General features: G+C 41.5%; 1 protein-coding gene across 1 annotated transcript; it reads left to right on the top strand.

The window, feature by feature from the left end:
- The first annotated feature begins 11,060 nt into the window (after positions 1-11,060).
- Positions 11,061-19,822, top strand: anxa13 (annexin A13). Its single transcript, XM_018740935.2, has 11 exons — positions 11,061-11,439; positions 12,269-12,344; positions 13,574-13,668; positions 14,118-14,288; positions 14,494-14,527; positions 16,107-16,186; positions 17,383-17,451; positions 17,616-17,717; positions 17,955-18,030; positions 18,468-18,580; positions 18,997-19,822. Exons 1-11 carry the CDS (start codon positions 11,425-11,427, stop codon positions 19,114-19,116), a joined length of 951 nt encoding a protein of 316 aa, XP_018596451.1. The 5' UTR covers positions 11,061-11,424; the 3' UTR covers positions 19,117-19,822.
- Positions 19,823-20,062: the final 240 nt, after the last annotated feature.

Raw genomic sequence — 20,062 nt, 5'->3', positions numbered from 1 at the left:
TGCACTGGAGAAGTGATTATTGGTAATGAAAGAATATATATTTTATGTAAAATATGCTGGAAATATTTACGCTGCAAATATTATATTAAATACTCTTGCGTTATCATTGTCATACATCAGATACATTTACATTTATGTGCTTTGTTTGTCATCTTTTTCCCATAAAAAAATGATAATTCAGCCTCCTCACAATGACATCTTCCTTATTAGAGTGATTTCATGGAATGAGAAAGCCGGTTATGTGAGGATTAGTGTATTGGTGCAACTATTGTGCAGTCTCATTATATGAAAAAACCTCGGGCAAAATCCGGAAAATGCATAAAAATATATACTTTTAAATATTTGGCAGCGTATAGCTGAAGAAAACGGAAACAAAGAGCGAGATATATTTTAAAAACTCAGTTAAAACTCTCATATTATTACTGTTGTAAGGAGTATAAAGAAGTAATATTTTAATCCTTTGGAATTTAGCTGCCTCCTTCATTTAATAGCAAGGAAGACATGTTAATATTCCAGAATATTAATATATATATTATATATAGTAATTTATATATATATATATATATATATTTGATGCTATCTTGAGACATTTATGGGTCAAAGTGACTCATATCTGAAAGAGAACCCAACTACTTTCAGAGGCTCATTTATAGATTAATATTGTTTTATAGACAGTAAGAGGTAATTTGAAGCAAAATTCTAGTCCAGGCTATTTCACGAGGGTGAGCAAGTGAAAAGAAGCTCTTTTTTGAAGTTCCGAGAGAGAAGAGGTGCTGTAAACGAACGCTGACTTACACTTCATTTCATGTGAGTGTGAATTAATTAAAGGGGGACATTAATGCACTTTAAATGTGGCTCATTTGTTTTGCGCCATCGGGAGACACAGTTGTGCCATTACTGAGCCGCGCACACTACGCGGGAAATTCAGCGCTGTGCTCTTCCGACCCCATCGAAGAATGCCAGGGAACTTAAGAGGATCGCCCGATGACTCCCAGCCTCTCCTTTTCAAATTTTATAGTGGGTCATTTTGTATAGTAACAATTAAAAGTGTTTCCCTGCATTAAGAAATTCACACACGCAGGCGTGAGGACACATTTTGCAGCATCTCCCAGGGGCCCGCTCTTTCAGTTTCGCAAGGCCTCTAGTTACTGCCAGCTGACGATCAAATAATAGCGATGACTTGAGTACACGGTGGAAGTTAAAAAAATAAAAAAGGAGCAAAATCATCTGTCTTTCCTGCTGTTTGTGAAAATATGCGAGAATGTAGTGGTCTAATATTGCCTCCCAATGGAGAAGAAAGAGATGATCACATGTTAAACCAGGTTCATGGCTCTACGAACAAATTTGAAGTCAGCTGTGATAGAAGTGCTGTGCATCTGGGTGGCACAGTGGCACAGAAAGCAGTGCTGCTGTCTCACAGCATGTGAGGGGTATGAAAGGGCATGGGTTCAATCCCTGCTCAGTCTGTGTGGAGTTTGCATGTTCTCCCCATGTCTACATGGGTTTCCTTTGGGTGCTCTGGTTTCCTCCCACACCCCAAAGATATGCTGTTCAGGTTCACCCATAGTGTGTGAGTGTGTTCCACTGATGTGTGGATGAATGACCGATTGTAAGTAGTGTATCTAGCAGTGTAAGTCACCTTGGTGAATAAGGTGTGTGGGCTGGTAACACTACATGAAGTTGACTGGAAGTTGCTTTGGAGCAAAGTGTCTTAAAATGAATTGTGATATTCAGTGTCATTTCTTGGCTTTTATCACAGTTTATGTTTAAAGGCTGCTAAGGAAACTATGGGATATTATATTGCACTGACAGTAGTTAATTTATATTTACTTGTCGCACCATATCCATTATAATTTTGATTGGCTATTACGACTCTCCAATTCACCATCCTTTGTTATATTGATTTGTTCCAGTTCATTAGGTAGTTCATTAACTTCCCAGGACATTCTCTGTCACGCCCAAGGTTGTTATGGGAGAAGCAATGGGGCTTGTATGTTTCTCTCTGTGGGTAATAGGCTATCAGCAGAATTTCAGTTTAATTGTTCTTTCAGACTTTTCTTCATTATTATCTCTATGACAAATAAGCCTTTCTCGGGCATAATTAAAATACATGCAAAATTTCAGATATAAATTCTTAGCGCGTTGCTATTTCTGCAGTGTAATTCTATATTTGATGGTGTGTCCTCTTTCTGAAGAATAAATTGATTTTGATTAAATTGCTCTTTGCTTGAATGGTGTACACACTATATTATGTAACTGTGCCTATTTCTGGAATGCTTATGGTAACGGAATCACAGTTATAGTGCGTTTCTGTTTCGGTTCCCGTTACGCCTATTGAAAGAAGGATAAGAAACAGTTTTTTCGGGATAAATTATTTATTGTACGGCTATTTATGTCAAAATGTTGATGTGACCAGCTTTTCCTTGCGTTTGAAATCTTTCCGAAAGAGATTGTTATAACCGGGTGAGGCTGACGGAGCAGAGTTTTGTCAGGATTTCATGTGAGGATGAAGGGATTAATTTAACTCAGGCACTTGGGGAAAAAAGTCGTTGGTGGGTTCCTTAAATTAAATAAATAAATAAATAAAGTATGGCTGGCATTACACATATGTCCACTTTTGGCAAATCCATGAACTCATGACTCCTCTTTGAGATTCCCAAGAACACACTATGCAGAGAAGAAGGTGTGGTTCTGGATCTGGCTACATGAAATATCTTATGTTATACGATGTTTCTAAGCAGGAAGATCTTTCGGCTCGCGGGGTTCTAGAGCATCGCTTACTGTGTCTAGGCCCAGATCTCCTCTGTCCAAAGCAGACGGGACTTAGAGAGACAGGCGCATTCAGCGACATCCCATAACGGAGCTGTGAACCCTCACTGTAAGAGACACCAAAGACTCCATTTATAATCACTTTGTTATTATGGAAAATATTTTACATTTCCAAAGCACTCTGTAATTCCCATAATGAAGCAGATAATGTCATTTCCTCCATGTGTCTTTAAATTTTTTTCCCTTCCATGGACTGGCTGCTCATCCTTGCCTTGTGCCCCGCCTCACATTCTGTCCTTCTGGGATAGGCTCTGGACAATGGTGACCCTGCACTGGAAATGTGGTTATTGATCCTGATTAAACTGATGATTTAATGAAACACATAGTTAGATATTATTGTAACAAATGTTTATATTAATATGGGACATGGCATTATTATGTTCCACATGCAGGTCACACAGCCGCAGTAATGATGGTAACTTATGAAGTGTCCAGTAAAAATAGAATCAATAAAATTATTAATACTGCATAGAGATTAAGCAGCACAAAGATATTACGAACTGGAAAAAGTATTGCAACAACCCACGTTACTGTGTTTGAGCAGGAAACCCAGAGTGCCGCACGCCACAGTATAACACTAATTGCACAGTGTTTTGGCCAATTTTTTGGTTCTTTATTTTCATCTCTTTTACCATGGTAAATCTCTTCTTATGGTTTACAGTATGTGAGAGGTTTCTTGGTCAAATTGTTACTTTCATTTTATTTTTCTGGGAATTTGCTCAGTCATGGGGCCTGAACAGAGAGGTCTGACCTTGTTAATACACTGGATGACTGGTAGCATGATGTTTAGTGCTTGTACCTTTATGCCCAAAGGTTGTAGGTTAAAATGCAGCCTGTGGCCGTAGTACCCCAGAGCAAAGTGCTTATCCTAAAATTTCTAGACTAAAACTGCCCGTCAGTATTAACGGGCAAATAATTGTAAGCTGCTTTCAAGGAAACCATCAGCTGAATGAATAAATGTAAATCTTATCCTTAGCATCTATGTATTTCTAATGCTACAAATTATTCAGATATAAAGGATGACCACTAGTAATCTGCCAAATATTTTGTCTTAAATGGATGATGTGGTTTCACTTGCATGCTCTCTTCATATTTCCCTGTCCATGTAAGTGGTGAAAGCTGTTCAGACTGCACTTTGTAGAAATGTTCCCCTGTTATGTCATTATCCTCACTGCATATACTGTACTGTACTGTACATTGAACTGCTGCTTCAAATGGAAGTGAAGCTGCGCAGTTGTGGGACATTCTGCCCCTCGCCGCTAGATGGCGCTCTTGGTCTATTTATAGCATGTTTCCAAAGCACATTCTGACAGGGGTGAAAATGCCTCGTGTTTGTATTGTGCCTGGTCTCACACACACACCTTATCCCAAGCGGGGTCAGGGCAAACCAAAGCCCAACCTGGTAACGCAGGGCACAAGGCTGGAGAGGGAGGGGACACACCCAGGACAGGACACCAGGCCATCACGAGGCAACCCAAGCCGGACTCGAACCCCAGACCCACCAGAGAGAAGGCCCAGGCCAAATCCGCTGCACCACCGCATCCCCTTTGCACCTGATTGAATTCAACAATCATAAATGAGCAGCAAATACTGACCTTACTATCAGTTCCAGGAAAGGGCAACGTTGATCTCATTGCTTTGGAGAGAATCCGGAACCTTCCGTGCATCATGAACTTTGAAATCCACTGAAAACATTAGTGCAATATTTCACTTTTTTAGTCCTGTTTGTTTCTTGTTTGATGTTATGGCTTTGATGCTAGAAACTTTGTGTCACGTATTAAAGATACAGTTCTGAGGAAATGTTTGAGAAACCTTTGGGAATATTTAGAATTCTGTCATCGGGAGAATGTAATCAAAACTGTCGATTAATTTAAACAAACAAACAAATAAATAAAGCTGAACAGATGTGGAAGGTGAAGTCCACAGTGGTCCCAGTTGTAATAGGAGCACTCGGGGCTGTGACTCCCAAATAGGGACAGTGGCTCCAGCAGATTCCAGGAACAACATCTGAAGTCTCTGTCCAGAAGAATGCAGTCCTAGGAACAGCTAAGATACTGTGCAAAACCCTCAAATTCCAAGGCCTCTGGCAGAGGACTTGAGCCTGAGAAATATGCACACACACTGCCTCATTTGGGGGTAAGAGGGAATTTTTTTTATATACATTAAAATATATATATTATATTTTCGTATTTTTTATTGGTGTAAAAGGGGGTGCAGTGACACAGCGGGTTTGGCTGAGTCCTGCTGTGTGGTGGGCCCAGGGTTCGAGTCCTGCTTGCGGTGCCTTGCAGGGGAATGGCAACATGGCTGGGATGTGTCCTCTGTACCCTGTGTTAGGCTCTGGTTTTTTGGGACAAGCAGTTGTAGCCATTGTGTGTGTGTGTGTGTATATATATATATATATATATACATATAAAAGATGTGTTTTTATATTAAATAAAGCTGTCATTATTCATTGTTATTACTTACATGAAGCTCAGGTCACGTTTTAGGAGGCATTCATGCAGAAATTCTTATTAAGCCTTGGGGTTCAAAAACTCTTACTTCATATAACATGACTTACACGCTGAGAAGTTCTACAACGATCGAATTTTGCAGCTTGAGGCTCTGAGGAAGTGATCAGAGAGGGGCTGGAGGCTGGAAGCCACACCTGGGCATTACTGTGGGAGAGGACAATGGGAATAGATCCTTGAGTTACAGCCCCATAGAGAAGACAAAACACTTTTTAAAATCAGTTTTTAAATTTTAGCATACATTTCATTCTTATAAATGGCCCAAGAATTAGCCATAATTTCTTTGAAGAAAGAGTGGGGTGTGGTGGTGCAGTGGGCTTGGCCAGGGCCTGCTCTCTGGTGGGTCTGAGGTTCGAGCCCCGGTTGGGGTGCCTTGTGATGGACTGGTGTCCCATCCTGGGTGTGTCCCCTCCCCCTCCAGCCTTGCACCCTGTGTTGCCAGGTTAGGCTCCAGTTTGCTGCGACCCTGCTTGGGACAAGCGGCCTCAGCCAGTGTGTGTGTATTTGAAGAGAGATGTAAGTACATCACATAGGAAAACACACTGCCATATAAGGCAAAAAATATAATGTTGCATTTGCTACCACTGTCAGATATTAAAATAACAATCAATCTGTTGCCTCTGCTTTCAGTGCAAGAGATGTCTGGCATATGAGAATGACAATCAAGAATGTCACTTTCCATAATCACAAATATAGGTCTTTGCAAATAGGGTTATATTGTAACAGCTTCTCATGCGCTTTGCCCCACTTCTGTTTTGCCTTAGTCCAGGTCTGGTTTTAATCTTACATATTTTACACCAGTGATTACAAATCCTTGTACTGTCTACTTTGTTCCAGCTCTTATAATGAAATCAGTTGAGCTTAATTAAGAGCGTAATTGCTTTGGTCTGAATATGAACATTCAAACTGCATGCAATTTAAACCTCAAGTGAAAGACACAGCAATATTTTTCCCCTGAAGTGGAGGCAATGCTTGATATCTCTGCATTCATGCATGGAGATGCTGTGTTTTTCTGGTGTACCTTATACTTGCTAAATTTGATCACGATATGCCATATTCTGGATAATTTTCTTAACATCCGCATGACCTTTAAAGAGAAATTTGGTTGACATAATAGTTTTATTGGACACCATATGCCCTGGTTTCTCTACTTGCAAACACTATGGGGATGAGGTGCCCATTTGTAACTTGATTTGTTCATAAATCTACACCTTAGCACTTTTACATTTAAATTCAATTTAAATGTTTAGCGTTAATTAAATCAATTAACGCTTAGTAATACAAAAGTTCCCCAGTTTAAATCCTGGTTAGGTTCTGTAAAAACCTCAAACACAGCTATATAAAAAAAAAAATATCTCTGAAACTTATTTTATTATTTGTATTAACCTCATACGACATTACAATTGACTTAAAATTAATTTTAAAAATCAGCATTTCCACAACCTTCTAGTCTCAAAGTGGGGGTGCGGTGGTGCAGCACGCTTGGCCGTGTTATGCTTTCTGGCGGGTCTGGGGTTCGAGTCCTGCTTGGGGTGCCCTGCGATGGACTGGCGTCCTGTCCTGGGTGTGTCCCCTCCCCCTCCACCCTTTCACCCTCTGTTGCCAGGTTAGGCTCTGGCTTGCCGTGACCCCGCACGGGATAAGTGGTTTCAACCAGTGTATCTCATGAGAAAAGTTGACCTGTTCGTCTTCATTTGGCTACTTTCAGATTTCTTAATTATATATACAGAGAAAAGGTTAATAATACAGACATCCCCTGATTTGTTTATTAGTTGGTTTTTCTAAATATAAAATATAGTATGTTATTATACATTGAAAAAATATATAAGAATACTTTGATTTTTCAGAACGTAATTTGTAACTACATTAAAATTAAAACTAATTTTAATTCACTGAAATCACTGAGCATTTCTTGCTTTCATAGTTTTTTATGGCATGTGTCATGTTGGAATGTATTTACGGAATAAATCAGTCTCTAATCAGCATTAAATAGGAATTTATAGAGACAACACATTCTTATTTTATATCATTCAAAATTGCTTTTCATTTTAATGTAGCTCAATGTTAATGATTGTAAAATGAAAGTCTTCCGGCATATCATTTTGTTTATTGTAGTTATATCCAAGACTTTTGCAGAACCTCCCCAGGAAATCAATAAATTATGCTCTCTATTATTACACTTTTACTGAATGTACCGTATTGATGATTAAGCAAACTGAAAGTGACTAGATGATGAAAAATGTTTCACATGTAGTTTCATATTAATAAAGCATAATAAATGAAAAACCCTGCAAGATATGGCATCTTATCAGTAATATTAACTGTCTTATGTCCTATATTTCCAGGATAAGCTCTGGAACAAAGTAGCCCTGTACCGGATGAGCAGTTGATGAAAATCGAATAAGTAACTAAATGTCTTAGTGTATGTTAATTTCATTGTAGTTTCATCTGAGGTTTTTACAGAACCTAAGATATGAGTAAACTGAGGGAAACCTGTCTTATGAAGCTGTTATTGATAATTGTTAGATTTACAAACAAATCAAGTTATGAACAGAATTCTGACAACAACTGTGTTTGTAAGTTGAGGACCCCGCGCTTAACAAAATTTGTGGCACAGCTGTATTATGGTATTGCCCACTAACATCTTTATCGCTGAAAAAACGTGAAGAAAAGCATAAAAATCGATATTTCAGCATAAACAGGTACCTTGCTTCCTTGTGTGACAACAAGCAGATCTATCCATTATGTTTCAGACTATCCTTATGTTGTATTTAGAGAACACCTAATCCATCCCTGGAATTATTCCAAAACACAGCAAGTTGTCCAGTGAGAGGGAAAAAAAATCACACGTTTCCCCATTATAACGCCTAAAGCTCCCCCTTTACTGGAAAGCGTCTGAGGCTGTTCGAAGTGTACACACACTCTTCATGTTTAAGCACTAAGGTCTGTGGATTATGTTGCTACGATGAGTCAGATGTCTGGTGGAACCAAGGATTCTCTTCCAAACATTTTTACGGAGTGTAAATGACACAGCAGCATGTCTCACAAAGCCTGTTTATGGTTCCCTCTTTAAAGTAGCCCATAAGTGCGTGGCAGCCTGTGCTGGCCCTTTAAGAACTCTCCAGAGTTGGCTCCAGACCACAAAGATCGAACTCGCACCCTGCCTGACCCTGCACTTCTCCTTGGACGACTTCCTAAGGCTTTCCCACAATGCAGTGCAGAGGACAGCGCAAACACACAGGATCTGACTCTGTACACTGAAAAGAGCTGAAGACAAGCTGCCCCTAGATCACATCCAGTACATGGTTTTACACTGTTACAAATACAGGACGAAAAAACTAGCTCATGAAGATGGGGAAGCTGGACAAAAACTCACTCCGTTCCAGGTTGTCTCTGGAGAGAGTCTCGCTAATGTAGAGATAAAAAGCATTAATATTCTTCATTTTAAAGCTATTTTTCTTTGAAGATTCATCGATAACACCTTTCTATATACAGAGATGTCCGTGTATAGATATGAAACTACGTAAGTATTAAAAACAGAGTGAAGTATAAAACACAGCCCAACTAGATAGGGTGTGACAAGGAGAGTACTGTGTATGAATCGATAATAACTCGATGAAATAAACAGGAAATACATTTCACATTCCCTAATGTTTTTTCCTGCAAAATTATGTTATTGTGTAATTGTTTGGCTAAGTGAAAATATAATAGGCTAATTTTGAACGGTGTAGGTTATTTGCAATGCGGTCAAAAAATAATTTTGTAAATTCTGTAAATTTTACCTCCAGTGTGTGCAATCAATTTTTATGATAGAATAAAAAGCAAAATTACGGAACAGTACTACGAAGGACAAAAAGTGAGGATAAACAACACTGTCAGAACGCAAGGGTCACAAGTTCGGAGACAAAGGAATTTTGATGCCCTTCAACAATCCTCAGATTCAGAAGTTCCGTCCCTTTGATTGAAATTCAGCTGACGCTGCATTCCCGCGCAAACGCCTCCAGTGTAAACAGTGTCCTTTTGTTAAAAGGTTCTCAGCCATTCCAGATTTTACCCATGTGGACTGTTGTCCTTCCTTAGGTGGTGCGAATCTGTGCAGATCTCAGACGTCCTCCTGCCGGAGGGTGAAGAACTGTTATCACCCCCAAGGTCTTCAATGGGTTGGGATGGACCGGAAGGTTCTGTTCTGCGCAGGAGTGAGTCACACACTAATTGCATGGACGTTCCACGGCAGCGAACACTTAATTGACACATATAAGCACATTTGGGCTCCCAAGTCAGAGGGGCCAGTTTCTGTAGACAAGCTGCAGAGGGTAATTATTGGAGCTTGAATTATAAAGTGGGCTCCAGACTGAAGGCTGTGATTAAAATATCAGCAAGAAGAGACAGGCGCCCACATCAGCGTGAAAGTAGCCATCAGAATCCGGTGAAACGAAGTCACGCAAGACACGTCCCTTTGTCTCGGATGCTGCTTGAAGGTATTTAGTCTGCTGCCTGGGGAATAAGTTCTGGCTATTAATGCTCCTGTGTATCAAAGCGCCTATTAGATCCGCAAGCAATTCGTTGCCATTAAAACTGCGGCGTGTGCATCCGTGACACCAATGTTACGAAATTTCGTTTTTAAGACCGAAAATGAAATTAAATGGACATTAAAATGGCTTGTATAGTAAAGATATTTAATTGTGTCTGGATCAGTTGAGAAATGCAAGCTTCCTCTATTAAGAAGTTAGATTAGTGAACTCTAAGCATGATGACTGCGGACTCTGTCCATTGTCTCTCCATTTACACACACACACACATTTTCAGAACCGCTTGTCCCATACGGGGTCACAGGGAACTGGAGCCTACCCGGCAACTCAGGGCGTAGGGCCGGAGGGGGAGGGGACACACGCAGGACGGGACGCCAGTCCGCCGGAAGGCACCCCAAGCGGGACTTGAACCCCAGACCCACCAGAGAGGAGGACCTGGTCCAACCCACTGCACCATTGCACCCCTCTTGCCTCTCTGTTTAGAGTCTCGCTAATGTCGAGACAAAAAAGTCTTCCTCAGTTTAAAGCTATTTTTCTGTCTAGCGTCTATGACTCGCAGACAGCATACACTTTTCCAAATATAGATGAGAGAGGATAAGTGTAAAAAAAGGTCTTCTGACTCATAGCTCACAGTGCCTGGGTGGAGCAAGAGGACATGGGTTCAGTCCCCACTCGGGCTGTGAGGAGTTTGCAGGTTGTCCCTGTGTCTGCAGGGGTCTGGTTTCCTCCCACAGTCTAAAGACATGCAGTTCAGTTGATTTGTGTGTGTCTGGGGCAAGCCTACAATGGATTGGCATCCCATCCAGGGTGTACCCTCCTATTTACAATATACAGGTCCATACTGTTTATCACAATACACACACATTTTCAGAACCGCTTGTCCCATACAGGGTCACGGGGAACCAGAGCCTTCCCAGCAACACAGGGCACAAGGCCAGAGGGGGAGGGGACACACCCAGGACAGGACACCAGTCTGCCACAAGGCACCCCAAGCAGGACTCGAACCCCAGACCCACTGGAGAGCAGGACATGGTCCAACCCACTGCACCACTGCACACACACACACACACCCCCCCCCGCCGCGTTTATCATAATATTTAAAGAAAAATATGTGTCTGTTACGCAGGGAATATATGCAAGAACACGCGTGGGAGAGGCTACGTGAACTCTAGCGACTGTTATTGACAGGAAGTGAAAAAAAAAGTGAGAAGTGCTGTCAAGCACATAGCGGTATCGGCAAGTTATTTCTGTTCTCTTTACATTTTTTTTTATTTGTTTTATCAGTAGTCGTAGTTATTATTACTGCGGTTGTGAGTGTGAGTGTATTTTTGTGGACACTCTGGGCGGACAGTCCAGCCATCCCCGGCCGCCGAGTTTCCACTCCGCTGCAAACGGTTAAGGTTCCGCGGCGGCGCCATTGCGGCCCGAAAGGTTGGTGTGACGTCAGCGACCCAGGCCTCTTCGGGTTCTTCAGGGAGAGACCCGTCCCGTCCCGCACCGCACCGCACCGCACCGCACCGCAGGCAGCCGCGAGCTCGGACACAGCGCGCGCCATGGGGAACGTCCAGGTGGGTATCGGGTTCTCCCCGGAGTACTCCAGTGTAGTAGTAGTGTAACTTGTCGGAGTGGTTCGTTCCCTTCGGACATTCATCACATTGTGGGAGGGCGGGTGGTGAAGCCAAGGTCCCACTTGTGTCCTGGCAACACCGCGGGTTTTTACTTAATAACAAAAGGCAAATGAATAGAAAAACACGCGCCGGCGCTTCAGTGTCACGATTAGCGAACGGAGAGAAATCATGATCTTAAAAAGAATCAGAATGCTGCGAGTGCGATTACTGCCAACGACGTGCCGTGGGATTAACTTAAGTACGCTATCTAGATTTTTCGATTATTCAAATAAAACAGCGCGATGTTTCCCCTCCGTCCCGCCCGGTGCTACAATATGTGTCCGCGTGCGATCGAATCGCTCCGTCCGTGATTTATTGCGAACTGCGCGGCTCGCGACGTCCGCCACCGTTATGTGTGGCGTGGGCTTCGTGCGGCCGCCTGGGTGGATGTGGATCTGAACCCGCGCAGAATCATGTTTGAAGCAAAAATACAGTGGAATTAATTAGAGCTAAACTACAAACAACTGTGATGGAGAGAAGTAACAAGACAACACATTAAATTTTAAGTCTATATCATATATCTATCTATCTATCTATCTATCTATCTATCTGTTTGTCTGTCTGTCTGTCTGTTTTAAGAGAATGGAGCAGATGTATTGCAGAAATCGAGTGAACTATAAATAGTGTAAATGAATCATGAATAGTGATGCACTTTGCTCTGTGATTTCCATTTCATTGCTTTTTTTTTCCACACAATGAAAATGAGCATGATTTTGTGCCCTTATCTCAGCCGACCATCGTGCCCTATCCGGATTTCGATGTGGTGGCGGACATCAAGGCCATCCGCAAAGCCTGCAAAGGCCTGGGTAAGTTAACGGTGGCTCCCTCATCCGTGGCATTTCTCTCGAAAATGTCAGTATTCCGGTTGCTTGAACGCTGAGTTCTGGTCACATGGGTTCGCTGTCCAAGGAAGGGAAAATCACGTAGTTCCTCTTTGTGAACTTTGTATGTGGTTTGCTTATCCATGACTCAACGACACGGACGTCACCACCAGTAGTAACTAGTACTTAACTTGGAAACGTATATAGCACATTTAACATATGTATGCTGTTGCTGTAGGCTCTCACAGTGCTGTTCCAAAGTATGTGAACCCTGTACGGATGGATGGTCATTATTCTCTAAAATAGACTTAACACGCGATGTGTACAACCGCTTGTCCTGAGCGGGGTTGCAGCAAACCGGAGCCTAACCTGGCAACAGAGGGCACAAGGCCGGGGGGGGTACACACCCAGGATGGGATGCCAGTCCATTACAAGACACCCCAAGCGGGACTCAAACCCCAGACCGACCAGCAAGCAGGCACAGGACAAACCCGCTGCACCACCACGCCCCCTATATTTTCAACATGTTAAAATCTAAATCTTAAAAAACCAGAAAATTAAGAAGATTATGATTTACAGACGGGGGTGCGGTGGCGCAGTGGGTTGGACCATGGTCCTGCTTTCCGGTGGGTCTGGGGTTCGAGTCCCGCTTGGGGTGCCTTGCGACGGACTGGCGTCCCGTCCTGGGTGTGTCCCCTCCCCCTCTGGCCTAACGCCCTGTGTTGCCGGGTAGGCTCCGGTTCCCCGTGACCCCGTATGGGACAAGCGGTTCTGAAAATGTGTGTGTGTGTGTGTGATTTACAGACCTGACTCTGCTTACCAACTTGGTTTAACCAGTGCAACTTGGGGTTCACTTATTTTTGCCCCGCTCTACTTCCATGTTTCCACTACACACACAATTTCCTCTAAAGCAACATATGGAATTGGTCCTTACACACCTATAGTGTCAGGTAAGAAAGACTGCTTCTTATTAAATAAAAATGTAGCGATAAAACTAAGGGACACAAGGCGTTCACGTACTTTAAAGCATCACTGTATGCAGAAGGTTGTTAGATCAAGCCGTGCTACTGATGCAGTGTTTTTTAGCGTTATACGCATCCTGAATTGGTTCCCTGCAAACATACTGCTGTGAAAACTAGTGAAATGCCTCACATGCCTAAAAGTGTCAGCTGCGCCAGTACTTAAAACAGATTTTTTTTTTTTTTTTTTTCCAGGGACTGACGAACAAGCGATCATCGACATCTTAGCAAACCGCTCATCTGCCCAGCGCATAGAAATTAAAAAAGCGTATTTTGAGAAATACGATGATGTGAGTATTTGTACATATAATGTCTGCCTAATAATTATAGGTAGTTCCAGAGACCTCGCAAGGAGTACCTTTTAAATATCAGTTCTAGAAAGTATATTTAAAAAAATATATATTATTAAAATTCCACTTGGTCTCTGTCTATTTTGAAATGACATCTTTTGTAAGTTATTATTCTAAGGAGCTTTTAAGGCAGAGGGTCTTGATCTGTGACATGGGTCAAAGGGGAGGGGGTGGTGTGAAATGCTTCCCAGTTGCTTTCTCACTGCATGAAATCCTTAACTTTTTGAATTCTTCATAACTAATACTATGATTAAACTTATGTAAACATAAATTGATTATCAATGAAATATACCTGCATACCTAATTGAACGAATGAATTCATGACAGACCGTAGTACTTACTATGGCGCTTTGCAGTCACATAACTTTTGACCCCATCTCCTACTGCAGGAGCTGGAGGAGGTTCTGAAGAGCGAGCTCTCGGGCAGTTTTGAGAAGGCCATCATCGCCATGCTGGACCCGCCGCACATCTATGCCGTCAAGGAGCTGAGGAAAGCCATGAAAGGAGCAGGCACGGACGAGAAAGTCCTTGTCGAGATCCTTTGCACTGCCTCCAACGCGGTTGGTCTTTTTCACCTTTCGTGGAACCCAGAAGGATGAAAAATTTGTTGGATTAAGAGAAATAGCATAAAGTAGCTTAAAAATACGAGAAATCCAGTTGTTTGAATTTTAGTTTAGGAGATTGACATTTCAGGATTGTTTTAATTTCTCTTTATTATAATAGTTATTATCGTAATTGTATAATTTTCTTTTTTTATTATAACAGGAGATTGCAACTTATAAAGATGCCTACATGCAGGGTGAGTTCTTTTGACATTGCTGTACCATACAGCTCCAGGCTTCAACATTTCCCTTACTGCGCCCAATCAGACATACTAATTTTTCAGTTTACAGCTTATTAATGTAGCTATTAGACAATAGTTTCTTCCATCTTGTTTCACAGACTGTCTTAATTTTGCTCGGACAATAAGAGGAATTATTACTCATACCCGGCACGCTGTATTTGCTTCCTGTTGTTGATTGTGAAAAATTACATCGTTTTCAGAAAAGCCTGGCGACACCCTTCCCCTGTCGTTCTTTATACTTCTTAGCCTCAGAATGCAGTAACAGTGTACGTGTCTCTCTGTGTAGATGTTGTTCTGAGCACCCCGCTATAATACACTCCTCTCTCCTCTCAGTTGCTGTCCCGGCGATACTGTAATAACATATATCACCACTTTAAGTTTCTCAAAATGCTGAAATTATTAATTATCTCATAAAACTGGATTATCAGTGTCTTGAGGGTGAATAAATTTTTCGGGCAGTGAGCTTGTTTGCTTCCTATGATGGGAAAATCTTGTACAGCTGTCTTTGCTGCATCAAGTTTTATGTTTTGAAGGATGTAGACTGTTTTAGTGTGTACCTTCTTTTTAGGGTTTTATTATATAGTTTATTATATTGCGGTTATTATGACTTATTTTTACTTTAACATTTTTTTTTGTCATATTTTTCATGATTTGGTTTCTATTTGTATGTCTTTTTATAGCTTTTTTTCAGTGTATACTACTTGCATACATATTCTTTCCTTTGGTGCATATATGCCCGCCGTGGAAGTTTCTGGAAAGAAGAACTTTGGATTGTCTTTGGTTTTGGTAGAAGTAGATAAGAGAGTTTTGACAGCATAAAAAGACAGATGTGTCCGTGCATGAGTAACATGGCGAGATTCTGCAGAGCTGCAGTAAACCATTTTTTTAAGTTTTATCGTGATTCATTATATGTCTCATCGTTAAGTCTCCGCAGAACCTTGATTTGTCTGAAGAGAGATCATTCCCAACGTTGGTATTATTGGCCCTGTAGACAGTGCTGCTCTGTCTCTGTAACAGTGAACGTTTATGGCCAAGTGAACAACCAGCAGCTAAACACCTCCACTGGAGCCCAAACAATTTTTTTTTTTTTTTAAATTTTGCCTACAGGATAGGTGCACTTTACCTGTTTCCCTGTCCCATCGAATTTTGCACCTTTTCATTTTAGAACATATTAGACAGACAAAAATAAATTCATGCTTTCATGTGAAAGGAGCTGTACTTACAAAAAAGGCTGCAACATAAAGAAATTGCCCAGGTATTGGGGCTTTATTTTTGATCAATTTGGGCAATTTCTCAGTGACAAACTTTTTAAAATGAAACACGCAGGTGACAATTAACGACGTCACATAGCTTCTTTATTATGATGCCACGTGTCATTTTACGTTTTCTTTCTAAATATGTTGCCTTAATTCATTGCCCACCGGTTCACCAGACAGGTATCAGAGTGATTCTACCTGGCCGACAAATTTAAGCGAATCACCAGTGAGACATCCATTAATGCGGAGCCCTGTACATGTTTCCTCCCTTTCTCTAGTTCACGAGAGAGACCTGGAGGCCGACATTGAGGGAGACACCAGCGGGGATGTGAGGAAGCTGCTGGTTTCCCTCCTTGAGGTGAAACAATCGTCATGATCTCCAACGTCACCTTCAGCTTCCCTCCTTGCATAAATACCCACGTGAATCAGCTGAAGGCAAAGCTGTCCTTTCCACTCCACTGTTACTCAGCAGAGTAACCCTGCTTGTGTAGTGAAGAGTACTTTGCCAAGCAACCCCGATGTGGTGTTGGGTCACTGGTTTACATTTGACTCTTCGGGGATTGCCCTTCTCAGCAGAAGAGCTGCATCTCAGTTTTGTCTGAGCGTCCTCTGCCTTCATAAATTATGTCTTGAGACAAGGAGGATATCTAATAGCCCTACTTCGTAGGGGCAGTGGGTGGCGTAGTGCTTAGAGATACCGTCTTGGATTTAAAGGACCCAGGTTTAAATCCCACCTCCTGTTTTATTATCCTTGAGCATTGATTTTTTTTCTCTAAAAATAAGTTGAAATTGACCAAAACATTTTGTTTCCACAGTTCTGTATTTTACTGTTAATCTTGCAAGACTTTAATTTTTGACAGCAAACTTAAAATGAGCTTTTAAACCAGATAAAATGAAAAGATATAACAATATGACAAAAATAAAAAGATATGGCATGACAAAATTATTAAATTATTCAAACTTTTTTGTTTTGTTCCACTCCAAACAAAAGAAATACATGTGTGGATACAAAAAGATTTCTTTTTTAGTTGTATTATTTGAAAAATGTGCATGGGGACCAATATTTCTAGCTATGAATATATTTACCCAGTACAATTTGCTCCAGTAAAAATTAACCTAAATCAACAAAGGGCAATACATGGGGTGAAGTCTTTACTCCTCTTGTCTTTTTTAATTAAAGTTCTGTATGCTTTTTAATCAGGCCAAAATGCATCGTCATGTTATGCAAATTGCATTTATTTGCGAAATTTGCAACAACCGTCCTTCTTTCTGGAAAAGCAGCCACATTCAGGTTTGATTTTAGCACCTGAGCTTGTCTTTTAATATTGTCTGTTCGGTAGAGTGTGGTATTTTGACATTATTGCTGTGGTTAAAATGACCCAGTTGTAGATAACATAACATTGTTAGTTGCTTCGGAGAAAATCATCAGCTAGAAATAAACAAATAAATAAACGAGAATTTGATATTCAGTGCCTCCTGTACTGTCCAGTTGAAGAGATTTACATTTTTTCATGTCTTGAATTATATGATCATCTGCATTTCCTCTCTCTGCAGGGTGGCAGGGACGAGAGCTATGAGGTAGACGAAGCTCAGGCCGAACAGGATGCCGTTGCGCTATTTGAGGTATGGTCTTCTCCAATTCCATTTATCAGTTTAATGAGTCAGTGGATGTTTATGGTGACACATAATCTGTGTCACAACCCTAAAATATTGCAGTAAAAAATGGGAATGATAGTTTTCTTTGTTTAATTATGGCAGTGTTTTAATTTGAGCGGTTTGTATTTTAGGCTGGTGAAGGCCGCTTTGGGACAGATGAGTCAACATTCAGTTATATCCTGGCTCACAGGAACTACCTGCAGCTGCAAGCCATCTTCAAGATATATGAATCAGTACGTATGTACACTCCTAAAGCCACGGTTCGAGGCTTACCTGTATGCAGGACACGTCCTTGACGTACGGTCATGCAGTGATTTAACCCAGTGTCATTGTCATTAGTACTGCCATGTGTATTGGTTCAGCAGTTCTCTTTTAGATCAAATTTCATGTCTTTCATTTCATGTGTAATTGGTCTTTGAATATTCATGAGAACCCAATCAACTTAATCTGTGTGATGATTTATTTTGCAGCTGTCAGGGACAGAGATTTTAGATGCTATTGATGAAGAGACATCTGGAACCCTGAAGGATTGCTACGTCACTCTGGGTTAGTGTCAGCAAAAGGTCATTATTGCAGTGTTTGTCTGAAAGAAAGGTTAGAGAAATGTCTGTGAATAGCTCACCGTTACCCTATAGAACCGGTAAAGTTCAGAAAAAGCAGCAACTGTAACATTAAAAAAAAAAATATAAAAAATTCTGAATTTTAGTTACGTTATAGTAGAAAAAGTGTGCTTACTTCTTTTTCAAATATAGAAGCTCTAGAATTCAGGCAGCTGCTAATGTAGTGGTTATAGCTACAGCCTTTGGATTAACAGGTTGTAGTTTTGAGACCAAATTATTTATTTTTAATTATTTTCTGGAAACAAACCATGAGAAATTTTAAACCACTGGTGAATTCATCATTCCAGCAATTTCGAGACCTTTTGACTGAGTTTATGTTATTGGTTCAGATACGTGCTCATGGTTTTTCCCTTTGCGCCGCAGTTCGGTGCGCAAAGAACCCACAGCTGTTCTTTGCCCGTCGCCTGAATGCAGCCATGAAGGGAGCCGGTACTGACGAGGACACGCTCATTCGCATCATCGTGTGCCGCTCCGAGGTAACCAGAGCACCGCACTTTACTAGGAAGATACCTGATTTACCACCAAGTGGTATAGCATGAGAGGGGGTGCGGTGGCGCAGTGGGTTGGACCACAGTCCTGCTCTCTGGGGGGTCTGGGGTTCGAGTCCCGCTTGGGGTGCCTTGCGACGGCCTGGCGTCCCGTCCTGGGTGTGTCCCCTCCCCCCCTGGCCTTACGCCCTGTGTTACCGGGTAGGCTCCGGTTCCCCGTGACCCCGTATGGGACAAGCGGTTCTGAAAATGTGTGTGTGTGTGTGTGTGTGTGTGTGTGTGTGTGTGTGTGTGGTATAGCATGGTAATTTGTTAGGTCTTTGAGGTGTGAGGAGACAGTGGAATCCAGGATCCTTCCTGTCTTTTTCAGTTGAGGTAATGACTGTGTGTGCCTGCTTTCTCAGATCGACCTGGAAACCATCAAGGACATGTACCTGGAGAAGTATGACATGTCCCTGAAGGACGCTGTGTCCTCCGATTGCGGTGGGGACTTCAAGCGCCTCCTGCTGGCAATCCTGCAATGAGTCACTGAGTTGCGTTTCAGTAGGGCAGCAGATGGGAGGCGACCCCTCATGCTGAAGGGGGGTAACTTTACTCACTAAACACTCCAGCAGTTGTCCAACACAGAAAGTGCTGTTGCATGAGGTGCAGGTGGGCCTTCAGCTCATTGCAGACCCTTTAACCGCTACCCTTTATGTGTAAGTACATTGTGGCTTGGTATTCAAACCAACAGGTTCCTGATTAATGTTTTTTCCATTGTTTTTTTAGGAGTCACATGGCTTTCTTTTATTGATTAATGTCAGAATAGAACTTGGTCACAGCAACATACAGAACATTATACCCATAGTGGTTAGAGCCACCCCTTTTGGCCTCAAAGGACCAAGTTCATGTCCCGCCCCCTGTAATAGTACCGTTGATCGCGGTACTTAACCCAGAATTGATACAGCAAAAATTACCCAGCTGCATAACTGAGTAAATCAGTGTAAGCAGCATAAAAGTGTAAGTTGCTCTGGAGAAAAAGCATCAGCTAAATGAATCAATAAATACTTGTATCCTATCCATGTGTTATTCAGGCCAGAGGAGAATTAAACTACAAATACAACACAAGGTCAAAAGGTTGTAGAATTGAGCAGGGATGGCCATGTAGCACTGCATAAGGAGTTCCAAAAGGATGACGAGACATTCCAGAATTAGTCTGAATTATCATGCAGTTTAAATGTTAATAGTTCTGGTGCAAGAGAGTTAAACACTAACATGAACCACATATTTGTAGAGGGAACTTCCTATTAACATTGGACCAGCGCAGTAAAATACATTTGCTCACCAAATGTGTAAGATCATAATTCATTAATAACTGAATTTACATTCATTAATTCTTTTTAAGTAGTTGGACACATTTCCCCCCCATTTTTGATACATTTAAATTTCTTATAGATTCTGCAAAAGCCCACAGACAAGCTGCACCATGGT

The sequence above is a fragment of the Scleropages formosus genome, chromosome 19 (assembly GCF_900964775.1).
Source record: "Scleropages formosus chromosome 19, fSclFor1.1, whole genome shotgun sequence".
Taxonomy (NCBI): domain Eukaryota; kingdom Metazoa; phylum Chordata; class Actinopteri; order Osteoglossiformes; family Osteoglossidae; genus Scleropages; species Scleropages formosus.
Note: the sequence above shows the minus strand (reverse complement) of the source record. Positions and strands in the feature narration are given on the sequence as shown.